This window comes from Bos grunniens, chromosome 27, assembly GCF_055505025.1.
Source record: "Bos grunniens cultivar Pamir isolate PY7600 chromosome 27, Bosgru_T2T1.0, whole genome shotgun sequence".
In the NCBI taxonomy this organism is placed as follows: Eukaryota; Metazoa; Chordata; class Mammalia; order Artiodactyla; family Bovidae; genus Bos; species Bos grunniens.
Window position 1 is genome coordinate 28599473 of NC_141191.1, and position 21082 is coordinate 28620554.

General features: G+C 37.4%; 1 protein-coding gene across 10 annotated transcripts in view; it reads right to left on the reverse strand.

Annotated features, from left to right (window-relative positions):
- Positions 1-12993: 12993 nt before the first annotated feature.
- Positions 12994-21082, reverse strand: part of TEX15 (testis expressed 15, meiosis and synapsis associated) — a 76223-nt gene continuing 68134 nt past the window's right edge. For all 10 annotated transcript variants that reach the window (XM_086380925.1, XM_086380928.1, XM_086380924.1 and 7 more), the window contains 3 exons: positions 20476-20534; positions 16666-16991; positions 12994-13076 (listed from right to left, as the gene is read on the reverse strand). In XM_086380925.1, coding sequence (XP_086237051.1) covers positions 13039-13076; positions 16666-16991; positions 20476-20534 — 423 coding nt within the window. In that variant the 3' untranslated portion in view covers positions 12994-13038. The remainder of the gene's footprint in view (positions 13077-16665; positions 16992-20475; positions 20535-21082) is intronic.

A 21082-nucleotide genomic window follows, 5' to 3' on the forward strand; every position in this document is an offset into this window, starting at 1 on the left:
AGCATACTTCCTCTATTAGACAAGTGGCGGCAGGCAGCATCCTTTACCAGGGGGCAAGGGCCCCTTGTTGGCATCGCCAACCTCCTCGCTGTGTCCTTGGACAATGACCAGATTGCCCCCAGCCTCTGAGTCCTCATTTGTTACAAGGGTGCGGTAAGGCCTGCCTTTTCAAGTTGTGAAGATTAAATTCTACAAGAGCTTATCCAACAGTACAGAATGGAACTCATGTTCCTTGCCTTACTATCCCTACTAGGCTACCGAAAGCTTCTCTCCCCGGGGCAAAACCTTGAAGTTGCCTGGAGAAGAGGAAAGAAATTACACAGATTTGTTTTTTGGACGGTGGCAGAGGACAAATGTGTGAAAGACTAAGGTCTTTTTGGTAAGCTATAAATACTCCTAGCACCAGCAGTCAGTCATATGGTGGGAAATATGGCTGGAAAGCTCCTGTTCTCAAGTGCCTTGTAAATAGCAGCAAAGTAGTTGAAGGACAGAACGTGAAAAGACCGCGAAACAGTACTGAACAAACGGGATACCTGCCTTGATTCAGGAGATTTGCGATCTCCGAGGAGGTTCGTCTATAAAGGTTGAAAGGAGGTTGAGTTTCAGCTAAACCTGGCAAGCTCAGAATGAAAATGAGAGTAAGAATAGTATTTTTTTTGGAGTTCCTAAAGAAGATGGATTGAGAACCAAAATATACCTTGAGGAGAAATGGGAAGGACAGATTGTGTTTAGGGAGGGAGGTCCTTGACATAAAAGCAAATGTGTTTGAGATTAATGTGAGAGAATGCTCTTAAAGCTGGGAGTAGGGAGCTGAGTTTGTGAGGATGATGCTTCAGAAATGAGTGAAAAAGAAAATTCATAATTTGTTGAAGCTACGTTTGGGGATTTTGTTACTGCCATCTAAACACAAGCCTGAATGATACATTCAGATACTACTGATTTTTAGCATTGACTAAATAAATAGGTGAAAAATTATGATTTTTTAAAAATATTTTTTGGACATCAATACTGTGTGTGTGAATTGAGTGTTTACTAGCTTTTTCACATCCTTATTATTGATTTCTAGGCTGTTTGACATACTTGTTTCAATATTTCACGCAGTGTGTTACTTGGATTTTATGTTTGTTTGTAAGAGTCTTGCCATTCATAATAAGAGTATTTACTATACCAGACGGTATTCTAACTTCTTAGATTGTTACCTCATTTAGTTGTGTCACTACAACCTTATGAAAGTAGGTGCTATCATTATAGTTTCAATTAATTAAATGAGGGTACTGACGTAGAAAAATCACTGCAGAAGGTGACTGCAGCCATGAAATTAAAAGACGCTTACTCCTTGGAAGGAAAGTTATGACCAACCTAGATAGCATATTCAAAAGCAGAGACATTACTTTGCCAACAAAGGTCCGTCTAGTCAAGGCTATGGTTTTTCCTGTGGTCATGTATGGATGTGAGAGTTGGACTGTAAAGAAGGATGAGCGCCAAAGAATTGATGCTTTTGAACTGTGGTGTTGGAGAAGACTCTTGAGAGTCCCTTGGACTGCAAGGAGATCCAACCACTCCATTCTGAAGGAGATCAGCCCTGAGGTTTCTTTGGAAGGAATGTTGCTAAAGCTGAAACTCCAGTTCTTTGGCCACCTCATGCGAAGAGTTGACTCATTGGAAAAGACTGATGCTGGGAGGGATTGGGGGCTGGAGGAGAAGGGGATGACAGAGAATGAGATGGCTGGATGGCATCACCGACTTGAAGGACGTGAGTCTGAGTGAACTCCAGGAGTTGGTGATGGACAGAGAGGCCTGGCGTGCTGCGATTCATGGGGTCACAGAGTCGGACACGACTGAGCGACTGAACTGAACTGAACTGAGGTAGAGAAAATAAGTGAGGGGCCTGAGCCCAAACATTCAGAGCTGGGAAATGAAACCGGGTAGCCAGAGCCATGGTCTGTTATGCTCTGCCACCAGTCCTGTCAATAACTTTTAAGGAGATTTTAAATGTCTCCTCTGCCTCAAGATTACATGGGTATCTTATTAAGTATTTTAATGGAGAAGGCAATGGCACCCCACTCCAATACTTTTGCCTAGAAAATCCCATAGACGGAGGAGCCTGGTAGGCTGCAGTCCATGGGGTCGCTAGAGTTGGACACGACTGAGCGACTTCACTTTCACTTTTCACTTTCATGCATTGGAGAAGGAAATGGCAACCCACTCCAGTGTTCTTGCCTGGAGAATCCCAGGGACTGGGGAGCCTGGTGGGCTGCCATCTATGGGGTCTCGCAGAGTCGGACACGACTGGAGTGACTTAGCAGCAGCATACATGTATAAATGACATACAGAGTTTACTCTAAATTTTCTACTAAAATTTCCTTACAATAATTTTTTGGGGGCAACTTTTGAATTGTGGTAAAATATATTTACCATTTTAACCCTTTTTAAGCATATAATTCAATAGCATTAGGAACACTCACAGTGTTGAGCAACCCTCATGACAATCATTTCAATACTTTTTCATCATCCCAAACATAATCTCTGTACCGATTAAACAATAATCTACTATTTCCCCTAACACACACATACTTTTCTATATTACTTATCATAAATATCAGAAGAGCCCTTACCCTGACAAGTACTTCTTGGCATTTATTCTGATACTTTAAAAAAATTAATTTATTTATTTAAATTGGAGGCTAAATACTTTATAATATTGTAGTGGTTTTTGCCATACATTGACATGAATCAGCCATGAGTGTACATGTGTTCCCCATCCTGAACCCCCCTCCCGCCTCCCTCCCCATCCCATCGCTCAGGGTCATCCCAGTGCACTGGCCCTAAGCACCCTGTCTCATGCATCGAGCCTGGACTGGTGATCTATTTTACATATGATAATATACATGTTTCAATGTTTCTCTCAAAATCATCCCACTCTTGCTTTCTCCCACAGAGTCCAAAAGTCTGTTCTTTACATCTGTGTCTCTTTTGCTGTCTTGCATATAGGGTCATCATTCCATCTTTCTAAATTCCATATATTTGCATTAGTATACTGTATTGGTGTTTTTCTTTCTGGCTTACTTCACTCTGTATAATAGGCTCCAGTTTTATCCACTTCATTAGAACTGATTCAAGTGTATTCTTTTTAATGGCTGAGTAATATTCCATTGCATATATGTACCATAGCTTTCTTATCCATTCATCTGCTGATGGACATCTAAGTTGCTTCCATGTCCTGGCTATTATAAACAGTGCTGCGATGAACATTGGGGTACACGTGTCTCTTTCAATTCTGGTTTCCTTGGTGTGTATGCCCAGCAGTGTGATTGCTAGGTCGTATGGCAGTTCTGTTTCCAGTTTTTTAAGGAATTGCCACACTGTTCTCTATAGTGGCTGGACTAATTTGCATTCCCACCAACAGTGGGAATGCACCCTCTCCAGCATTTATTGTTTGTAGACTTTTGGATAGCACCCATTCTGACCAGCGTGAGATGGTTCCTCATTGTGGTTTTGATTTGCATTTCTCTGATAATGAGTGATGTTGAGCCTCTTTTCATGTGTTTGTTAGCCATTTGTATGTCTTCTTTGGAGAAATGTCTGTTCAGTTCTTTGGCCCATTTTTTGATTGGGTCGCTTATTTTTCTGGAACTGAGCTGTATGAGCTGCTTATATATTTTTGAGATTAATTCTTTGTCAGTTGCTTCTTTTGCTGTTATTTTTTCCCATTCTGAAGGCTGTCTTTTCACCTTGCTTATGGTTTCCTTCATTGTGCAAAAACTTTTAAGTTTAATTAGGTCCCATTTGTTTATTTTTGCTTTTATTTCCATTACTCTGGGAGGTGGGTCATAGAGGATCCTGCTGTGATTTATATCAGAGAGTGTTTTGCCTATGTTCTCCTCTAGGAGTTTATAGTTTCTGGTCTCACAAATAGATCTTTAATCCATTTTGAATTTATTTTTGTATATGGTGTTAGAAAGTGTTCTAGTTTCATTTTTTCACAAGTGGTTGACCAGTTTTCCCAGCACCAGTTTTTAAAGACATTGTCTTTTCTCCATTGTATATTCTTGCCTCCTTTGTCAAAGATAAGGTGTCCATAGGTGCATGGATTTATTTTTGGGCTTTCATTGATCTATAGTTCTGTCTTTGTGCCAGTAACATACTGTCTTAATGACTGTAGCTTTGTAGTATAGTCTGAAGTCAAGCAGGTTGATTCCTCAAATTCCATTCTTCTTTCTCAAGATTGCTTTGGCTATTCAAGGTTTTTTTTGTATTTCCATGCAAATTGTGAAATTATTTGTTCTAGTTCTCTGAAAAATACCATTGGTAGCTTGATAGGGATTGCATTGAATCTATAGATTACTTTGGGTACTATACTCATTTTCACTATATTGATTCTTCTGATCCATGAACATGGTATATTTCTCCATCTATTTGTGTCATCTTTCTTTCATCAGTGTTTTATAGTTTTCTATATATAGGTCTTTTGTTTCTTTAGGTAGATTTATTCCTAATATTTTATTCTTTTCGTTGCAATGGTGAGTGGAATTGTTTCCTTAATTTCTCTTTGTGTCTTCTCATTGTTAGTGTATAGGTATGCAAGGGATTTCTGAAACCCCTTGCATTCTTATTCTGATACTTTAAAAAAAATTCCCCCCCCCCTTTGGCCACTTGACAGGTGGGATCTTAGTTCCCTGACTAGGGGTCCACAGAGTCAACCACTAGACCACCAGGGAAGTCCTGTTTGGATACCCTTGAATTATCTGGATTATTAATTGAATTCTAATTTTCATTTTCCCATACAAGATTCCATTTTCTTGCAGCTTAACGTCTCTGAAATTGAGTCCCAACCTACAACCAATGACATCTTAGATTCAATCAAATTTCCTTAGAATGAGGGTTTATGGCCCAAGGGCTGTGCTCAACTTTAGTTTGGTCTCTCCTCACTCTTCATTTCAGTGTGATTACAGGAGTCATTTAATGGCTAATTTATTTCTGCTTGCATATAGTTTTACTCCCATTCTTATTGATTTAATTTTCTTTTCAGTCTATAAAACATTATAGGAACTTCTCAAAGTAAAGTTTATACTAAAAGGTGAATTCAGAAAATGTTTTTCTTACACCCCTTTCACTCTCTTCTCCTTTACTCTTTGTAGTAATCAACTTCACTATTTTCCATTTTTACTGTGTTCTTTTATGCAAAAATATGCACATATATCTCTTTTTATGCAATGGGTAATACATTTTATGTATTCATGTAAAAAATATTAAATATTTCACAGAAAACACTCCTTAATGGTTCCTATGTATTGTTCATTTTCTGTTTATAAATTCATGGTCTTCCATTGGTAAGTATAACAGTTTCCTCAATCAATGTCTTGTTTGGGCATTTTGATAATTTCCAAGATTTTCCAATTCAAGTAATACATTTATATTTTTAGTGGAGAGTTTCCATCAGGATAAATCCCTGGAAGTAAGGTTCCTGGGTCAGAGATTAAAGGCATATGTAGTTTCATTAAATATTGAAAACTGTCTTTAGATGTTGTACCTGTTTATACATGCCCACAGGCAGTATGAAGAGAGCCTGTTCCCCTACAGCTTCTCCAACAGAGAACATGGTCCAGCTTTGAATCAGAACCAATATGATAGGCGAGAAATGGTATCTCAGTGTATTTTTAATTCACGTTTCTGCTTTTTTCATTTTTTTCTAAAACTAGATTACTATGACTGTATTATTCATTTGCTAATAATTCCCTAGGTCTGGAGCAGGGATGTATCACCCCTTAATTTCAAGCACTCTCCTTTCCAGTATCTGAAATCAGGGTTTGGTTAACAGCCAATGAATACATTTGTTGGAATTCCAGATGGGTATCAAAATATAAATTGACTTGTATGTATTGCTATTAAAAGGTCCCTATATAATATTAAATGGTGAAAAAGAGACTGCCCAAATAGCACGGTCTCATTCCTGTAAAACCACACACATACAAATATGCCACAGAGAAAATAGAAGGATATTCCTCTAAATAAGAATAGGTGCTATTTCTTGGGAGAGATGTAGAGGTTTTGTCAGATTTTTATTCTCTACTGTATTGGAATTCTCTACTGTATTGGTGAAATTTTTACAATGAGTACAAAGTCATTTTATAACTATAAAATAACTTAAATTTTAAATTTTGAAAAAAATTTAAAAATCTCAGTAAGATCCAGAAAAGAACCCATTTGTGACTAAGGATAATGGCTGATGGTAAGTGAATAACAGAGTACTACAAACACACAGCTGTTCTCACCTGACCTCTCAAGGAAATGAAGATGCCAAAATCCAGTGAGTAATTGGGAAACATCCTGCTACATTTATAAATGCTAAAATGGACTGGCAAGTTAGGAAGTAAATGTCAGAACTAAATGGTTATTCACTTAAAAATAATAAAATTGTTTAAAAATTAGGCTTGAGATACACTTTGAAAACTAATATCTGAAGGCTAAGAGTTACTGGAAACTGGAAACCAGAAAGACCTCAAGAGTGATCAAACAGAAACATGGATACAAATAACCAAAAAGTGATAACCAAAGGGGAGGACAGTAACATGTGATTCTGTTTGCAACTGTGAGCACCATACAGAAAGATACTGTGGCTAAGAATTAAAAACAGGAAATACAGTAAGTACAAGCAGAAGTGAAATATTTCACTTAATGTATCACTTGAGATTCTGACAGCTGTTTCTGGGGAGATACATAAAACAAAAACATGGAGAACATTTGAGAGGAGTATCCAGCAATAATCTGAGTCAACAGATACTGAGATTAAATCACCTGAAATTGCTCCATGTTTTTCCACATAAGCCCATTGATCATAATGCTGAAATGCTAGAATGACAAAAGTTCCTCTGAGTCTATTTGTATATATTGTCATTTTTTCTATGGCTTTACTCAATCTATTGTCACAGGTCAATACGGTGAAAAACCTCCCATAATAATCCTATTTGTCCACTTCTGGATTTCTAAAATTTTGCAAATTTATTTCCAATTTTGAACTACACTTTAGTATTCTGTGTAATATATTTATGTATTATGTATTCATAGTAATATTAACTTTATAAATTATTGCTCTGAAACTTTTCCTTAATGTCACTTTATTAGTATTAGCATCAGTTTTCTTTTCTGCAAGGCAAATGGTGAATCTCTGTCCAATATTCAAGTATAAGGTTCATCTCTTCATTTATGTTTTTTATAAGCAGCAATGCTATAATAAAGAATATATCTAACTGTTGTCCCTGGTTCCTGGAACCCACTTCAGTATTCTAACTGGAAAATTCTATGGACAGAGGAGCCTGGCAGGCTGCAGTCTGTGGGGTCACAAAAGTCAGACCAGACTTAGCAACTAAACCACCACCTGCCACACAGTGGCCAAAATCCTTCATATTTGGAGTGAGGGGAGTATCTGTTATACTGATGAGGTGACTCAGGATGGCGTCTGGTCACCAGGAAGATCAACCCCATGTCAGGCCAGCCAACTTTGGGCCAGCCTGACCTTAGGGGAGGGCATAGGGCTGGGGACTGAACTCATCTGTGTGACCAAGGATGTAATTACACGTTCATGTAATTAACGGAGAAGGTGATGGCACTCCACTCCAGTACTCTTGCCTGGAAAATCCCGTGGACGGAGGAGCCTGGTGGGCTGCAGTCCATGGGGTCGTGAAGAGTCGGACACGACTGAGTGACTTCACTTTCCCTTTTCACCTTCATGCATTGGAGAAGGAAATGGCAACCCACTCCAGTGTTCTTGCCTGGAGAATCCCAGGGACGGGGGAGCCTGGTGGGCTGCCGTCTATGGGGTTGCACAGAGTCGGACATGACTGAAGTGACTCAGCAGCAGCATGTAATTAAATTCCAATAAAAACTCCGGTCACTCAATCTCTGTGGAGCTTCCAAGCTGGTGAACACATTGATGTGCTGGGAGGGTCTGATCCAGAAGAGACACTCATGATGAAGTATCATTCATTAACAGATTATTTTTACTTTGTCATTTGATGGATACCAGTAGAGGCTGTATGAAAATTTTTTTCATTATTGCAGGTTCCTGGGTCAAGAACCCAGAAAGCCAGGCAATAAAATTAGTCTTTAGTCTGTCCTAATATTTTGCCCTGAAAAATTCCACCAAGTGGAAGACCACAAAAGAAACCTAGCTGACTCAGCAGGTTCTGTGTTCATTTTCAATAGATGACATATCTGAAACATTTTTATGACTAACCTGTAAGAAAGGTTAAGAGGGTGGGTGTATCTTTAAGAAACTGTCACAAAAGTGAACGATCTTGGGTTAGTTTTGAAAACAAGGAGGGGGAGATGGAAAGTAGAGAGTCTGCCTTTCACCAAAGCTTACTGGAGGATAATCTTCAGGATAACATTTGAAAAGAAAAGTGGGAACACAGCCAATTTTGAGGAAATTGTTTTCATTAATATTCAGATGTAGTTGTAAACACCTTGGTTGGGAGTTATTAGTTACTTGATTTAGCATAACTCTCAATATGAAAAATAATTCACTTCTCAGTATAACTAAAATGATCTTTGCCAAGGGACTAGATTTGTATGCACATAGAGCAATTGTTTCTTAATCAAGTATGAAAAATCTCAAGTTACTGTATTGCTCTTTGCACACTGTGTATTCAAAATTTTCAAGGGATTATATGTATCAGGTTAACAAGCTGATGACTGGAATTAGAAAGCAAATAGCACTGAGATACGTCTTATATTCTTTTCAAACCAACAATACTGAAGACTATTAACTGATGTTCACTAAGATGACTCTAGGGGCAAAATATCTTGAAGGGCCTTCTGCATGAATGCATTTATAAAATAAGGGAATAACATTTGCCTGTATGGGGCTATATAAAGATTAGCTGATGCATGCACACAAGCAAAACAACATACTTTAGGCACAAATCAGATGTTCAATAATTGCTGACTGAACACAACCTTCAAATAACCAAACATGCTCAACTGACTATATCAGGTCAAAACATAGATTCTCACATTTAAGAAAAAGAAATGAATCTGTCATAGATCTAAATTATTCTTACCTAACCAAGGAAAATAGACTTAAGTATAGACTTATAAATCCTAAGATAAATGCAGTTTCCTGTGACAAGTAAGAATGCAGTGTGTTTTAAGGGTTCCACAGGGTATTTTAAAGGAGACTTCTTATAAATACCAGTTCAGTTCAGTTTTCTTTAACGGTTAAAAGATTCAGAATTATGATGCTAACAATAAAGCAGACAACAGATCTTATACTTCAAGGAATGAGTAAAATTTATATCATCACAAAATTTTCCTATCTTAATCTCTATCTAATGAGTTCTTTTAAATCTTCTTCCCACATTGCATTACTAATCAACACTTTACTTTCCAGTTTCTCTTCATTAGCTCTGCTAAGAATCTGCAGTCACTCCTCTTAGAACTGTGTCCATCAGATCTAATTTAAGGAATGCTTGTCTTATAAAAATAATTTAATTTTCTTCCTCCACACTGCTTTTTTTCAAACTACATTGATAACTGGGAGTTAATCACACTACTCAAGCAATATCAATATGGTAAGAACTGAAATCAAACTATGCCTGTAAAAAAATTTAATAGCTCTAAAATACCACATATACTTGAATGCAAGTCAATTCTTCTCCTAAAATTATTCCCATTGAGAAGAATATGGAGGGTTACTTTATTTTGAAGTCTTCAACCATTACTTTAAGGAAGGTCTTTGGGAAGGAAATTAACTTGAAATGACCTCAACCAAAAGCAATTTTAGATACATACCCAGGTTTAAAAAGCATGTATCTCAAAGAATTTAGAAGTAAGGATGATATGCTTTGGAAAGCTCTGTAATAGGGCTCCAAAAGGATCTGGTGATGTCAAATGTGCATAAAAAGTGAAAGTGAAGTCATTCAGTCATGTCTGACTCTTTGCAACCCCATGGACTGTAGCCCACCAGGCTCCTCCATCCATGGCATTTTCCAGGCAAGAATACTAGAGTGGGTTGCCATTTCCTTCTTCAGGAGATCTTCCCGACCCAGAGACTGAACCTGGGTCTCTCGCATTGTAGGCAGACGCTTTACTGTCTGAGCCACCAGGGAAGTCCCAAATATGCATAAGAGGACTTGAATACATCTGTTTATGAGTTAATGCATTTTAATATAACACACAATTGACATTTAAACATACATATCGCTAAAAGTTTATATATTTTAGTTTACCAAAAAAATTTTTTGAGGAATTCTCTCATCAGAGAAATGAAAGTATAGCCTTACATTTGGCTGGATTCAGAATTCAAGTTTTAGAAGCACTTTTATACTAGAAATATTAACAGAAGGCACAGTGACAGAATTAAAATATATGAAGTTAATTTGATTACCTCATCAGAGGCCCCCCTGAATATCTCAGCCTATGGGTCATGCAGTCAGGCTCTACTGCATTACTTTATTTTGTACGTGTCAATTCTCACAATGTGAAATAAATTACTTATATATTTATTGATACTTGGCTGTCTTGACTGGAGTGAGAGTCACTCACTCATGGAGTGAGTCCCTGCGAGAGGGCAGGGACTGGGGCTGGTCCTGTGAACTCCGGGCAGGAAGGAAGGTTGTCAGAGTCGGGAAAGGGAAGGAGGAGGTGAAGGCAGAAGCAGCTGGAGTAGAAGCTTATTGAATCTACTTAGGTCAGCAATCTGTGGGCTCTTCTTCTTGCAATGAGCGTATGTACAAACCAAAGATCATCCATATATTTCCGTATTAGTCAAGAAACACAAAACGGAAAGAAAAAAAAAACATGAAACTAGAAGGACTAGAAGGAATTCAGTTTATTCATATAATTCTTCAAGTTCCAAGACAATAATATTTACAGACAAGCAGTTTTTTATTAATAATGCTTGCTCAAACTTTAATTTGTTCTATTTTTATTTTTAGAGCCAAAACACAAACTTGAGAGGAAGAAATGCTTCATTTTTTCATGTTCTGTTTCAAAGTGCAGGTTTTAAAATGTAACTCAATGTTTATAAGGTTTTTTTCATTACACTTTTTGCAAGAAATTAAAACTCACGAAATAAAAATATCACAAAGCCAATATTCAACAAAATCTGCGAGTTGTTTAAAGAAAGTATCTTTAATCAGAATACTGAATTTTTGATTAACCTAATAGAAAAAATTTTAATAATAAATCTGCAACATCTTTCCCTAACCAAACATTAAACAAATGGGAAAAGCAAAGTCATTCTTTGAAAAACAGCTGATATTACTGCTTTAATACCTTTTCAGGAGTTCTGATTTTTACAGAATTTTTCCAAATGTATCAATTATCTGGGCAAAACATTTATGTTATTTTTGTACTACTTTAGTTCTAGAGTATTTTTCTAATTCCTGTTTCAGTTGCAGTTCTTTGCTTGACTTTCCCCTTTTAAAATCTATTTGTTAAAGAAGAACCCTGAAATACTCTGAATTCCATCTTATTTGGTTAATGTGACTAATGAGACTTACCCTGGAAGATCTTAGTGTTTTTCTAAATTGAAAAATTAGCTACTCTACAATAAATGTGGCTGAATCACACTCTCTTTGGATACCTATACTAGATAACATAAAAAGTTAGCCAACATAAAAAAGTTGCCAAAAAAAAAAAAAAGTTGAAAAAACACTTTAGCTTTGCTAGTTATTTAGATTTAGCCAATGCAAATCTCTTTACCACATTTTAGGGCCCACTAGACTTGGGAAGGGGCTTACCTGGTGGCTCAGATAGTAAAGAATCTGCCTACAACGTAGGAGACCTGGGTTTGATCCCTGGGTGGGGAAGAGCCCCTGGAGAATTGAATGGCTACCCACTGCAAGTATTCTTGCCTGGTGAATTCCACAGACAGTAGCCTGGTGGGCTACTGTCCATGGGGTAGCAAAGAGTTGGACGCAATTGGGCGACTAATGCTTTGACCTTCAGACTTGGGAAAGTCTATCCAGTTGTGAGGGATCTTTCTGACTTGGATCTTACAGAGACAGGGAATGGTTGTTGGTGGGCAGAGCACTTGCTGAACACACTAAGCCCTGTTGTTTAACGACAATTATTACTCAAATACTTTTGTGGAATGTTGAAAAGGAAAAAAAAATCTATGATCACACCATTAAAAAACTTGTGTTGCCTTATTTAACTACTGAAATATAACTCAACCAATGGCACAAGCTAAAGACATTATCCTCATTATTTGCTATAAAATCACTAGAAGAGCCGTTTCAATTATAAAATACAAATAAAAAAGAATCTGGTAGAAAGGGCTCTTCTGGAAGAAGGTGTTAATGTGCTTTAAATTTCAATATCATGATCTAAAACTGCTTCAAACATAAAGATTTTTAAAGTCTCTACTCAAGGACAAACACTGAAAATATGCGAACCTCCTTCTCTGTTAAAATATATTATGCCAGTTAAAATTAGAAAATATTGAAATTAAAGGTATTTCTCATATTAGATAAATTATATGAAGTTTCAAAAATTATAAAATTATTGGTCTAATGACTGATCTAAGTAAAAAAAAAAAAAATGCTTAAGTCATATGGCACAACACTACCATAAATTTGTATCAAAAAATATCAGAGACAAAAATCTTGTTTTCAAGAATTACTACTATTACTTACCCTTAATCATATTAAATGTTACATTTACTCTCCTTATTCCATTAGCATAATCCCAAAGAGATTCTTTATATAATTATAACAGCTCTAATAGCAACATCTCAAAAAATAAATTTCACAATATAGTTATTGGTTCTGAAGGCTAGATGAGTACTGAAAATAGCCTAGTATGCAGTTCACAAAATTAAATGGAAATTCTTTTGGCATTTAGATGTCAGAGGTTGATTTCTTATTGCATTATATGATATACTATTGCATTTAAATATTTTATCAAGTTTGTAATGTTTATAATTTCTTACTAATTGACATATTTTTAAATGTTAAAAATAAAAAATACATAAGTAAAAAAATACTTGGATAAACTTGTTAAACCCCCTTTATTTTAGTAGACAGAAGACAATTCTCAATGTCCTGGCTCAAAGGGTTCTTGATGGCATGGACCTGGAAGAAAAAAAAGCATGAGGATTTGAGATGAGTTAATGATGCAGACAGACGGCATGTTTAATAGGAAAGCGGAAAGAATCCAGTTAAGTTATAGCCAAAGAAATCAGAGTTCGGACTGCACATCTGCCCTTCACTAGCCGTGGGATCCTGACAAAACTACAATATTTAATCCTCTCCAAAGAGTAGCTTCCTCATCTGTAAAAGGGCAATAACATCCCTGTATCTCTCTCATGTATCTTGTGAGAATTAAGTGGAATAAAGGATGTAACTTGTCTTGCACAAGGGCTCTTTCAGCTCTCCCTTTAGTTCCACTATGGTGCTACATACAAGCAGCAAGAGCAACAGCAAGGAAGTGGGCCACAGGGCTTCTCACATCTTAAGAAGGATACGGTTTGTTTTAGTGTGATGTGATCTCTATGGATTATTTTCACTCACAAAAACTAAAAGATGTGCTTACTGTCTTCTAATTGTTTTAGAGTTACTCTTTGATACGATAATAAGTGCTTCCCTGGTGGCACAGAGGTAAAGAATCTGCCTGCCAATGAAGGAAAAGCAAGAGACGCAGGTTCGATCTCTGGGTCAGGAAGATCCCTTGGAGGAGAGCATGATAACCCACTCCAGTATTCTCGCCTGGGAAATCCCATCGACAGAGGAGCCTGGTGGGCTACAGTCCATGGGGTCATAGAGAGTTGGACACGACTGAGTGCACACAGAGGCACATATTTATAAGTAAGCAATTGTTTCTTTTCCTTTTATTTTCACAATAATATAAGTGACAGAGAAGGCAATGGCACCCCACTCCAGTGTTCTTGCCTGGAGAATCCCAGGAGCGAGGGAGCCTGGTGGGCTGCCGTCTATGGGGTTGCACAGAGTCGGACATGACTGAAGCGACTTAGCAGCAATGTAAGTGAAGTGAAAGTCGCTCAGTCGTGTCTGACTCTGCGACCCCATGGACTATCCATGGAATTCTCTAGGCTAGAATACTGGAGTGGGTAGCCTTTCCCTTCTCCAGGAGATCTTCCCAACCCAGAGATCAAACCCAGGTTTCCTGCATTGCAGGCAGATTCTTTACCAGCTGAGCTACTAGGGAAGCCCAAGAGTACTGGAGTGGGTAGCCTATCCCCTCTCCAGCGGATCTTCCTGATCCAGGAATCAAACTGGGGTCTCCTGCATTCCAGGAGGATTCTTTACCAACTGAGCTATAATATAACCCAAGGAAACATGTAACCAAATATAATAATAATATAACCAAATATAACCAAAAGGAAATCAACCCTGAACATTCATCGGAAGGACTGTTGCTGATGCTCCAATACTTTGGCCACCCAATGGGAAGAGCCAACTCATTGGAAAAGACCCCAGTGCTGGGAAAGATTGAGGGCAGGAAAAGAAGGGGATGACAGAGGATGAGATGCTTAGACAGTATCACCAATGCAACGGACATGCATTTGAGCAAACTCCAGAGATAGTGGAGGATAGAGGAATCTGGAAGGCTACAGTCCATGGGGTCACAAAGAGTTGGACACAACTTTAGCAAATGAACAAGTCAAAGTGATAACAATTAAAAATTTTGAGAAGTAAAGCTGGATTTGATTCCAGAGATAGCTTTTTTAGCATCACAATAATTATTAAGAACACAAGAAAGTTCAAACTATGAAAACCTTTATGCAGCAACTACATTAAAGATTTCCTCTTCTGACATTTCAAATGTCTTTTTTAATTCATAGGTTTGCCATGTCTACTACACTGTGTTTATCATTAAAGCAGCAACAGCAATGTATCAAACTGAGCAAAAAGGAAAAAGCATAGTCATATACCCTCCCCGCCCACTTCTTTCCCTCCTCCTTTATAGTTTTTTTTCAGGCTATGATTTAGGTGAAAACTTTCCAATCCTGTTTAAACTTACTTGGTGGAGTGGGATGGGAACGAAAGGATACAGAGATAATCACACCACCACATAACACTTTTTTTGTGTGAGAAATGCACACAAAAGGACTATGGAAATACAAGAGGAATGGTCACAGGAGAGAACAGTAAGCAGTTCACTGTGGTTTGAATATAGAGGTGGAAGTGATGGGAAATGAGGCTGTGTATGCAGGGCTGTGAAGGGCCCTGCATTCCAACCTAACCTATTTGAGTTTTGTCCTATAGGTTAACGGGCACTGGTGGCAACTCCAATATACAGGTGCTGCTGTGATGAGGTTTCCTAATTAGAAACAGAACTACCCTAACTTTCCCTATTCAGACAAATGAGTGATAATCCATTCAATAAAATTTTCTCCTTTAGTTTGTAAAAGATCCCAGGATTGAGAAAGAACTTTTTAAAAAAACACAATTCAGCAATTTATTTATTTAAATTTTTAGCCACACACCATGGCATGTGGGACCTTAGTTTCCTGACCAGGGATCAAAGCCACGTCCCCTGCATTGGAAGGCAGAGTCTTAACCGTTAGACCACCAGAGAAGTCTCTCAACATGTTTACTGAACTCTCTATTTTAACAAATACAAACCCTTGATAGTGTTAATATATTTTCTTCCTTCTTTTATATTGCAGTTAATACCAAGTAGAGGCAAAAAGTCAAATCAAAGCTTCAAAACTAGTTTTTGTCTTAATTTGCAAGTGGTATTTTTCACCTTCTATATCTGAAGACACACACAACTTACAAAACTATGATTTTCCTTGAGAAACAACTTTTCACTTTAAAAGAAAATCTTTTATTTCCCTGTTTAAGACATTAAGAGATGATTACATACAGTACCTTGTACCTCTGATGGTAGAATGCTGCTGCTGCTAAGTCACTTCAGTCGTGTCCGACTCTGTGCGCCAATAGATAATTGTAGTTTTTGCAGAACTATTAATAATTGTTTTCAAAGTTTGCTTTAACTATGGTAAATATGCCTTTCATTTTAATTAAAACTATATTCTACAAGCAGAACTGTTTCAGAAAAAAAATTTCAAGTTCCAGTGGCAATCTACCAAGTTGCTCTACCAATACACTTCAATTAACTTCCATTCACGTAGGCCACGATATTATATTAGAATACCATATATCTGATTGAAGTTCCCTTTTCTACCTTCTTTTTACTCTATTTTTTCCTCCATTTATCAAAAAATGTATGTTCACAATAGGAAACCTAGGAAATAAAGAACACTCTCCACAAACCCGAAATTTTATCACTCAGTGAGACAAGTTAAACTATTAGTGTATTTCATTTCAGTATTTCTAACCGTTTATTTACATAAGTAAATTTATATGATACAGTTTTGAAAACTGTCACCAGAAACTTTTACAAACCCTTCAATGGTTGCTTCATATTTCATTAACTATAATTTACTTAACTATTATTCCTTGAAGCTGGGTTTTATTGAAGAACAGCTTAGTGATATTACTTATTTTTTCCTCTCAGTCTTTGATAACTAGGTTTCCACTGACAACATAATTCAGCTGCCTGATATTTAAACAATTCTACAAGCCTTCACAGAAAAATGTTATCTCACCACTTGCTGTAAATTCCACTTACAAAAATGTACAAAGATAAAAGTGAAAACTCTAGAAAGCAAGCATTAAGGCTTGTGAAACTCACCGTAAGTCCAAGGAGCTTCTAGAAGCGCATCTAAATCAGGAGAGCAAGGGTACGGAGTAGATGGTTGATGCGGAGTATACTGTGAAAAAACTGGCTGCTGAAAATTGTAGACAGGCATTTGAGGTGGGAAATAGTCATTCACTGGCGCAAAGTCATTTGCTTGTGGCTCCCCAGCAAAGTATCCAAAATATTGAGAGCACAAAAGATGAGAAGGGGTATTCTGAAAATGACTTGTAACTGCAGTCAACATCCCAGGAGGAGGTGGCTGTACTTCATAGAATGTTACTCCCTGGTATGTCTGGGGAGTGGAACTGCCATCGCTGCTGCTGTAACGATAAACACACCAAGAATAGTAAGGATGTGAAGTTTCAAATGAGCACCCAGAGAGAGTCACACTTTGGGGTATATGTAGACTGTGGAATTTCATTCAAGTATGTGGCAGCATTCTGAGCTAAGACTTTTGAATTCTGTTGTTCAGACAAAGAGTATTCTACTGTTTGATTCACATTAAGGGTGATGTTCTCAGGCTTCTACGGGTATAGTACTGAAATTCAATGTGTCCTTCATGTATTTTTCTTTTGACTCAGTTTTTGCAGGTCGTGCTTTATTTATTTGCACAACAGGAATTTTGTTCTGGATATGCATGGGTTTTGGAGAACTGGTGCATGTATAATTAATGGATGAATTTAATATTTCAATATCCTGAGGTTCAAAGTCAGTCATTTCTAAAGTGGCATGGCTATCACTCACAAAACAAAACCAGGTTCTGATGCATTCAGAGAAGCATCAGTTCCTGGTTTTATGTCTGAGGGACAGGATTTCTCTGCAGTATCTGGGGGATTTTTAAGAAATTTCTGTGGAGGCATCTCCTGGTCTTTTGAAAATGTGTCATCTATACTTTTTTGGTCAAAAACTGCCAAAGCAGAGCAAGTTTTCTTCTCACTTTTTGTTTGAGCAGCACTAAGATTTCTATTTCTTTTCTTTGTGCTACTTAAGTTCCCTTGTTGTCTGGTGAAATCTTCTGAAGTAGCAAATGAAATATTAGTTAAATCTTTTTCATCTTCTGAATCTTTCAGGTTCATTAAAGGTACTGATTTTTGAGTTTCAACTTGTTTTGGAGAGATGTGGCTTCTTTTCAGACTGCCAGATGAATCCGGTCCTACTTCATTTTCACTTTCAGAATGAGACCTCAGAGTCCTGTTACGTGTCCTGCTGCTGCTGCTGCTGCTCAGTCGCTTCAGTCGTGTCCGACTCTGTGCGACCCCGTGGACTGCAGCCTACCAGGCTTCTCCGTCCATGGGATTCTCCAGGCAAGAACACTGGAGTGGGTTGTTACGTGTCATACATACATACAAACAACTGTAAACATACAGTCACAAAATTTCAATATAAAGACACAGTTGAAAATTTTACTTGGGAGAAGAATTCTTAAGATTTCACATTTTTCTCTTTGTATTGGCACTATACAAGAAACACTTCCCCAGTTTTACTCCCTTGATTTGAATTTAGCTACTTTTCATGTTGAAGGTGATACATTCCACATTTCAAATATTTTTCCAATACATCTGAAAATATAGAGTGCTGTCAATATTGTAATAAATTATTTTATGCTTCAGACATTTCCTGATTTTAATTTTTTTGCAGTAGTTTCTAATTCATATACCTCCAGCCTAGTGATACACAGAGCTGGTGAAACCACCAGCTGTGACTCCCTGCTCAAAGATTATCTTCTGTTTTCACAAATGACTGAGGTATTTTGTCTGTTTAAGGTCAAGAATAGGAGAAGCAGACTTCCAAAATTTCTTGCCAACTGAACATCCTTGGCATTCCTATCTAAATGAGACAGTCTCAATGAAGTCTGAAGGAAGCATTCATTATGGAATGTCCAGAACAAAAGAGTCCAATAGGTCCCCAAGGTAATTATACTTTTTGGTGTCTCAACCAATTCTTTGAATTACAAGTGGAAAAGAACAAGTTGAAAGATAAAGGTGACCATTCTTCCACAGTCAAGACAAATTCATCTTTGGCCTGGAATTTGTATATCCCACTCATGAAACTAAAAGCCCTTATTTTACTTAGTTTTTTATTTTACTTAGTTCAGCCTCCTTAGCCTCCTTAAAAGGCACTTGAATGACAACCTGCATTGTCATCAATATAATATTTGACAGTTTCCACAAAGTGCAATTTTGATTTTATCACATTTCCAATGATGTTTCAGTGACGTCTCAACCTTACAGATTGACAGTTGCCTGTATGATCTGTCCTTTTAGTGCAGTGAAAGTCACTCAGTCGTGTCCGACTCTTTGTGACACCATGGATTATACAGTCCATGGAATTCTCCAGGCCAGAATACTGGAGTGGGTAGCCTTTCCCTTCTCCAGGGGATCTTCCCAACCCAAGGATCGAACCCAGGTCTCCCTCATTGCAGGTGGATTCTTTACCAGCTGAGCCACAAGAGCAGTAAAGGGGATGCTGTGGCTGCATGGGCTGGGACGTGAACCCAGGCCTTCCGCGTGGCAGGCAAGATTTCTACCACTGAACCACCCATGCATCTAAGGCACACTCTTAGAGAATGTTCTTCTAGGACAATGACACCCTATATTGACTTTATATTAGAATTCATTCCCCTGCCAAGGGAGGCAGAGTTTGATTTTTTGAATAGCAAGTACCTACTTATACTTAGTAACAAAACTGAGATGGTTACAGAACTGGTTTCTGTTATCCTTCTGATAGCCTATTCATTTTTTAAAAATTAATTATTTGGCTGTACCAGGTCTTAGTTGTGGCATGCGGGATCTAGTTCCCTGACCAGGAATCAAACCCAGGCCCCCTGGATTAGGAGCACAGGGTCTTTAGCCACTGGATCACCAGGGAAGGGCCTCTGAGAGCCTATTCATCTTAATGCCACTCCATGATTATTCACAGAGTCATCTGTGCCAGGTAGAAGATTCTAGAAATGGAGTAAATAAAAGATTGTATTTAGAGAGGCAAAACCAAACGAGACAGATGACATGCTTATCTTTTTTCGTTCCTATTATTCATTTTCCTTCATAGGATGGAAAAAAATGGGAAAAATGCAGCTTGTCATAAATTGAAAATCTTACAGAGTTGAATGAAACAAGAAATGGTCAACAAGTCCAGTGGTGCTACTTCATGTCAAAATTAGAAAAATATAAATAATGCAGTTTGTTTTTACTAAAAATAACGAATTAAAAAAGTATTTAAAGATCTAGCATTGTGAAGTCATGTTCTTTCTGTACTGTGGTGTTAATACAATCCTTTCATGGAACAGTAGTATAATATGTGTATGTTTGACTTAAGTTCTCAGTAATATAACTTGGCAATTTGTATCTTTTAAACCAGTCTTGAAATTTGACAGGTCTGTGAAATTCACAAGTTTAAAAAACTCAATTTGATCACTTGTCCCATTCTGATGTTCTTTTTACTAAGCCAGTCATGAAGCCCCATCAATTCATTAAATAATGTCTGTCAAATATGACTTTTACTTTCTTACTCTGTAAAGCATCACTCTTTTCTAAGCTCTAGCTGCCTTATCACTCTTAACTGAACTTAGACACTCCTTACCCTTTAAATCACTGTAAAAACACCTTTTATGGGACACCCCTTTTGATGCATAATGAAACTCAAACGAAGAGACTGAAACAACCTCCCCCCTCCTTAGCACACTCTTGTCCCTGAAGTTACATGTAAACCCCAAAGAGGTAGTAAGTAAATGTTCAAGTATTGCTCCATAATACATGCTCAATTTTATTCAATTTTTCATCAAACAGGGCTGATGGCAACTCCTACCTTGCATGCTTGAATGTTGACTTTTCTCTTTTGATTTCTGTGACATGTTTCATGCTAACCTATGTTTAAAAAATACAAAAACCTACATTGTTGATGGTTTAAAGTACAATATATTAATTATTTTATTTATCAGACATCTGCAATTGCTTGTTCTGTCATCCTCTAAAAGGCACCATCTGAAACTATCTTCATTAATGATCCTCTCCTTTAAAAATCAGTGACTCTGTTGAACGTCTCATATTTGAAAAATGTTTGGAAAAATTTTGTAAAAAAGCAATTAGCAACGTTCTCTTTACCCACGTCTTACAACAAGTAGGAAGCCTACTCTGTGTTTATCTCCTTCTCAGTAAGCCAGTCACCCAGCCCCACGGTATGTAACGTCAGTCAAGTGTGGATTTTTCTTATTCTGTAAAACAGTACTTTTTTCCTAAGACCCGGTGACTTACTACTTATAACTACATTTAGAACCTCTCCCCTTTAAATCATTGAAAAAACATGAAAAAAGCACTTTGTGAAGAATAAAAACAGTTAATGTTTGTACAGTCATTACAACATTGCCAACTATTTAATAAATGCTGTATAAATTTTGTTAAACAAAATGTACTTA